The sequence below is a fragment of the Lontra canadensis genome, unplaced genomic scaffold (genome assembly GCF_010015895.1).
Source record: "Lontra canadensis isolate GAN:19392208 unplaced genomic scaffold, GSC_riverotter_1.0 scaffold18, whole genome shotgun sequence".
In the NCBI taxonomy this organism is placed as follows: Eukaryota; Metazoa; Chordata; class Mammalia; order Carnivora; family Mustelidae; genus Lontra; species Lontra canadensis.
In genome coordinates this window covers 6,108,765-6,114,940 of record NW_022631012.1, presented here as the reverse complement: position 1 = coordinate 6,114,940, position 6,176 = coordinate 6,108,765, and the positions used below count along the sequence as shown (strand labels likewise).

The 6,176-nt window shown below is 44.6% G+C and overlaps 1 protein-coding gene across 1 annotated transcript; it reads left to right on the top strand.

Moving 5' to 3' along the window:
- The first annotated feature begins 205 nt into the window (after positions 1 to 205).
- Positions 206 to 2,563, top strand: LOC116869224 (gamma-crystallin F-like). The gene is made up of 3 exons (XM_032860270.1): positions 206 to 214; positions 306 to 548; positions 2,291 to 2,563. Exons 1-3 carry the CDS (start codon positions 206 to 208, stop codon positions 2,561 to 2,563), a joined length of 525 nt encoding a protein of 174 aa, XP_032716161.1.
- Positions 2,564 to 6,176: the final 3,613 nt, after the last annotated feature.

Sequence of the window (6,176 nt, the reverse complement as noted above, 5' to 3'; positions counted from 1 at the left end):
CATCAATTCGAAAACACTAGAGAGTCTAAGAGAAAACATACAATAAGTCCCCCACCCCACCCCCGCAGTCATTATGTAGAAAAGAGAGAGAGAAAATCCCCTCCTCACCCCGCAGGCCCCTTTTGTGTTGTTCCTGCCAACGCAGCAGCCTCCTGCTATATAGACGCGCGCCACGGCGGCCCATCACTGACCTCCGTCACCAGCCATGGGGAAGGTGAGCCCGGCGCAGCCGCAGGCCAGGGCGGGGCCCCGCACGCTGGGGCCTGGGGCCAGGCCTCTGAGCCTTTCCCTCCCTTGCCTTGCAGATCACCTTCTACGAGGACCGCGGCTTCCAGGGCCGCCACTACGAGTGCAGCAGCGACCACCCCAACCTGCAGCCCTACTTCAGCCGCTGCAACTCGGTGCGCGTGGACAGCGGCTGCTGGATGCTCTATGAGCAGCCCAACTACCAGGGCCACCAGTACTTCCTGCGGCGCGGGGACTACCCGGACTACCAGCAGTGGCTGGGCCTCAGCGACTCGGTCCGCTCCTGCCGCCTCATCCCGCACGTGAGTCCAGCCCCCCAGGCCCTGCTGGGTCCTCCCGCCACATGAGCGCTCCAGACACGGCTTTCAGACTAGCGGGCGGCAGCCTTCTGTTGCTGCTCTATGTTCTCCTTTCCTTTCTGAATATCTCCAGGGTTTTCGTCCACTGAAAATGTGGCGCAATGCTTTTAATTTAAAGGTTTATTTTGCTTTGCTAAAATTAAATTCACCTCTACTGGGAAAATTCACGGTGTCCATGGCTCAGGTGACAAATAAAGCAACATGTTGAAACTGGTTCATCAGGTGTCCTGGGGCTAGTTCCTCGGGCTACTTCTCTCTCTTCGTTTGTAAAATGGGGCCAATAAAAGTAGCTAAATCATAGGGTCGGAATAAGGCTGACAGGGGAGTACCTAGCACATGGCAAGCCACCACTTCCCCTAAATATTAACTGTTTATGAACATCAAGTCCAGCTTTTCGTTCAGTCAAAACAAATAACCAACGAGCTGATTCCGGCAGCTCCTGCAAAACCCACTGTTCCCCAAATCAAGCCCCTGTGGCCTGAAATCCCACAGTTGGGGATTCTCTAATCTATGACACAGTCCTGTGGAAATGTGCCACTTTTGCAAAGTGTGAAACCCACTCAAACCGACTCAAACCCATGCCCTGATGGACCCAGAGGAGCAGGAAGAACCTGAAAGTCCGGGTTTCTCCTTTCCCATCTGGACTTTTCTAATTACAGACTGAACACCCCAGGCATTAGCTTCTCATAAAAAAAGAAAAGTCTAGAATGGTTGCTCCACATGCACCAAGCTGCTGTGAAGACCAAATTAACTGATGTACGTGTGGGTCCTTTCCCAACCGTGGGAGATTCCTTATTAGCCGGCTTTCATCCTGCGGACGATCGCTTGTGAGAACTTCTCCTAAAGACCTATCAGTAGTGGGAGCAGGAAGACACTGAGACGATCTGCGCCTTGTGGGAAGGGACATGAAAGTAGAAAGTCTAACTTTCCATTTTTTCTAAAGGTTTTATGCTCCCTTAGTCCTGGGCAGGTCTCCTTCATGATCTTTGGCTTCCATGTTTGTTCATTACATAAGCAGACTTGCAGAAGCATGTATTAGAACTGAGAAACAAATCTCATCTTTGTGATGGCTCTTGCCTTTCAGGATCTTAGAGTAGCAGGGCTTAAAGTAGATGGAAGGGACTAGGGGTCACCTGGGCTAGACTTTCTTTTTGAATTGCCGCCAGTCTGCGACTTCACCTGAAGTAAAAACAACTTGGCTTCCTTTCCCACTAGCTTCTTCTAATACTCTTGAGATCAAAATTATAACTTTCTTTTCCAAGGGATCCTTTCAAAAATTTTATTTAAATATCTAATTATTTTTGTGCCATCTAAGAATCACTTCAGTCCACTATAAGCCCATAAAGGTCAGAGAAATATAGATATACATAGTTACTTAAGAATGATACTACTTAGGGCCAGCATATATGATTTATATAGGTTGTGGCCCTATAATTTATATAGATTGTGTTCCTCTAGGGAACACCATACATAATTTGATCTAGGTGAATGATGCCTTCTTCAGTTTTGCAATGTACAACTTATTCAACTGTACACAGCTGCCCTGGTGTTGCCTGTCTTTAAAACTTGTCGTCTTTGATATAGACAAGATAAAGAGATGTCCATTCCCCCTGTGGGGTGTGTGACTGGTTGCAAAGGGCTAGGTTTTCTGACTCCTCCTCATCTGCTGATTACCAAACCCACAGACCAGCTCCCACAGGATCAGGATCTACGAGCGAGAGGACTACAGGGGCCAGATGGTAGAGATCACTGAGGACTGCTCCTCGCTTCATGACCGCTTCCACTTCAGTGAGAGCCACTCCTTCCACGTGCTGGAGGGCTGCTGGGTCCTGTACGAGCTGCCCAACTACCGCGGACGGCAGTACCTGCTGAGACCAGGGGACTATAGGCGCTACCAAGACTGGGGGGCCACGAGTGCCCGAGTGGGCTCATTGCGGAGAACCGTGGATTACTATTGAAGTGTTTGTACTCTACCCTGTTCTCCATCTGGAAACTAATAAAATATTTCCTGTGTGTTTGATGCAATTATGTGGTCCTGTTTGCCTTTTAGGCTCAGGAGAATGCAAGCTGGGAATAACATGGATTTGCTTACACATATCAGTGGAAAGGGTGGTATGGGGTAGCAGTTGAGAGCACAGCTTCTGGAGTCAAATGCCTTGTCCAAATCCTTACTAGCTGTAGGTGATGGGGCAAGTTCTTAGCATTTCTGTGCCCCAGTTTCTCAACTTGTAAAACTCAGGGTAATAATATTCTTCATCTCATAACGTTATGATGTGGATTACATGAGTTTTTATTTTAGAGTCACTGACATAGTTTAGCTTTGCATATAGTGGCTTCTAGGAAGGTGGTCTATAAGCTTGCTGGCAGAACCCCTCATCACCTTCTTAGTACTCTTCCTTAGTAGACATCTCTTTTGGAGATTGTATTAAGTGGGACAGTTGAGTGATAGAGTTAGATAAGTTTGCTAAGATAACCGTGTCTGATATGACTTAGGTCTTAAACATATGTCACTGGGTGAATAGATTTATTATTTATGTATCCAGAGCATAAATACAAGAAAGAGGTGTCACGTAAGCAAATAACCCAAATGACTCTTCCAAACATTTTTCTACTTACGAGAGGTACAGAGCACTCAGGTAGTGTGTGCACTGATAAGAATGAGCACGGAGTGACAGAAGTAAAGGCAGGTGGTGCATGATCAGGAAAGTAAAATGCAATCACGGCAGATGAAGTTCCTCAAATGAAACCTACTTAGGTATTTTATTACATCACAAGATTTTAAGTGTAAATACTAGACTTCTCCATTTCAGAGATTTATCATGTATGTGAGAAAAAACAAATTTCTTCCTAGCTTAGGGGTTTGTCTCATGGTAAAAAATGGCAACATCTTGTTGAAATATGGTCTTGGGGAGCTGAAGGGCCATTATTATGAAAGAACCCATGCAAGCAATTTTCTATTTAAAAAAAAAAGAAGAAGAAAGAAAAGAAAAGAAAGAAAGGGAATATGTTCAGCTAGGAAATATATTGTTTCCCAAACCTCAAACATTAGAGGAATAACGCAGTCAGATTATTTATGCCTAACATTTTATTTCGCTAACACCCATGCATGCTCCAAGGTATGTGGACAAGCTCTATGGACATTTAAGTCCGTGCTGACCAACACATCAGTCACTGGCACATGACAACTCTGAAAAATTGAAACGAGCTTTGTCCAAAACAAAGCTGTCACCAGATGTCAAAGACTTAGTGTAAAAAGTAGAATATGAGGGGCGCCTGGGTGGCTCAGTGGGTTAAAGCCTCTGCCTTCGGCTCAGGTCATGATCCCAGGGTCCTGGGATTGAGCCCTACTTCGGGCTCTCTGCTCAGCAGGGAGGATGCTTGCCCCTCTCTCTCTGCCTACTTGTGATCTCTCTCTCTTTCTCTGTCAAATAAATAAATAAAACCTTTAAAAAAAAAGTAGAATATGAAAGATCTCATCATTTTCCATGTATATTTAAGACTGAAATGATAATAGTTGGGTCTATTAAGATAATTTTATCTTTTTTTATATTTTTATATTTTTAAAATATTTATATATATTATATATATTTTATATAGTTATATCTTATATATATTTTTTATAATTTTATATTTTTAAGGTGGTTACTCAAAAATTTAAGATGACCTTTGTGCTTCTCATTACATGTCTGTTGGGCAGACACCCAAGCTGGGAAGATGAGCGGTAATTCGTTTTCAGATACGGCTCAGCCTGAAACTGAGTGATAGGAAATGAAAATGAAGAGATGGCAGAGAACACGTGAAAGCTTGATATAGTCATCAAACGTGCAGTCTCTCATGGGGAGATAATGAAGTTATCACTGTCACCTTTCACAGACCGAGGCCCTGGGGAACTAGGTCCCGGCCTCATCTCATCACGTGGCTCCTCCACTAAGTACACTGAGTTGAGGTTCTGACGATAAATATGAATCATCCTCCATCCTACAGGCACAAGTTCCTCCTCTACTCCCTCTCCCTCTGCGGTGACGGTCCTTCCGCGGCAGCAGTCTCATTCTGGAAGCTGACACCTTTGCCTCCCCTTCTAGATTCTAAACCTCGAGAGCTAGGAAAAATGTCGCAAACGTATCTGTATCTTCTGAAGGATCAAGCAGAATATGCCTGGTGCAAAATAGGCCCAGTGATGTGGAGCAAACATATTCATAAAAGGAGAAAGTGTATGTGAACCAATAGTTTCTGCAGATTGGATCAGAGAGCGATACATTGAACATTCTTTTCTGGCAATAGGGCCTCGATATCAGGGAGGGAGGAGGGATAAATCTAAATGCCCCGGGTGGCCAGGAAGGTAACGAGAATGTGAGGAGCTGCTAGAACAGAGTAAACAGAGGCTGGAGGCATTTAAGATTAACTGGAAGGTACACGTCCCACCTAAAGGCATCATGACTCAACCCGTTTAAAACACATGGAAAATGTGATCCAGCTGAACCTAAGGGGTGCTCCTTGGCCACCTCTGCACAGACACAATCTACCCTAAAAAGAATGCTTCAGGCAAAAAGAGACAGGTTTTCACAAAGGATGACCTCTGGGGACCTTTAAGTCCCACCACTGTCTGGTGGCTATGGGATGTCCGTTGACTATGGCTGATTTCTCATGTGTTCAATTCATTAACCACAGAGACCAAATAGAACCAGATTCTCCAAGTTAAAAGCAAAGATTTCCATTAACTAAGAGCTATTGGCAGACAGACCAGAAGCTGAGCTACTACCTCAGTGCAATTAATTTCTTTCTTTCTTTCTTTCTTTCTTTCTTTCTTTCTTTCTTTCTTTCTTTCTTTCTTTCTTCTTTCTTTCTTTCTTTCTTTCTTTCATCATTTAGATAATTCGTTTTTTTAATTTAATTTAATTTTATTTTATTTTATTTTCAGTGTTCCAAAATTCATTTTTTATGCACCACACCCAGTGCCCTATGCAATACGTGCCCTCCTTAATACCCACCACCAGGCCCACCCATCCCCACAACCAGGCTCATCCAATCCCCCAGCCCCCTCTCCTCCAAAACCATCAGTTTGTTTCTCAGAGTCCACAGTCTATCATGGTTTGTCTCCCCCTCTGAATTCCCCCAATTCACCTCTCATCTTCATTTCCCAATGTCCTCCGTGTTATTCCTCTACAAGTAAGTGAAACCATATGATAATTGACTCTCTCTGCTTGACTTATTTCACTCAGTGCAATTTCTTATGCAGCCTCGTCCAGCCTGAAGTTTGCATCCTGACAAGATGGTAATAGAAGACATGGCAAGTATCTTTTCCCTGAGGGCCTTCCATTTTAGCTCTGTCCTGTCCTTCTCCTGGTCCCACAGCTCCTCTGATGCAAGGAAACAGAAATGTCACTTCCAGTTGAACCTATTCGTCACAGGAAGTGAATTCGTGCTGGAGTTTGCGAAACTCTGCCCCATTATGCCACATTCTCGACACCCCTGCCTTCTTAGCCTTGGCCGTTCTCCCTGGATAGCATCAACGAAAAGCTTACCACTTTCAGCACCACTGAGGTGTAATTTTCCAGTCTCATATGTCATTTC

Excerpts from the sequence above, each read along its gene's own strand:
- LOC116869224 (XM_032860270.1), top strand. Across the intron at positions 549-2,290 it reads CCTGCCGCCTCATCCCGCAC|ACCAGCTCCCACAGGATCAG; the intron begins GTGAGTCCAGCC and ends CCAAACCCACAG.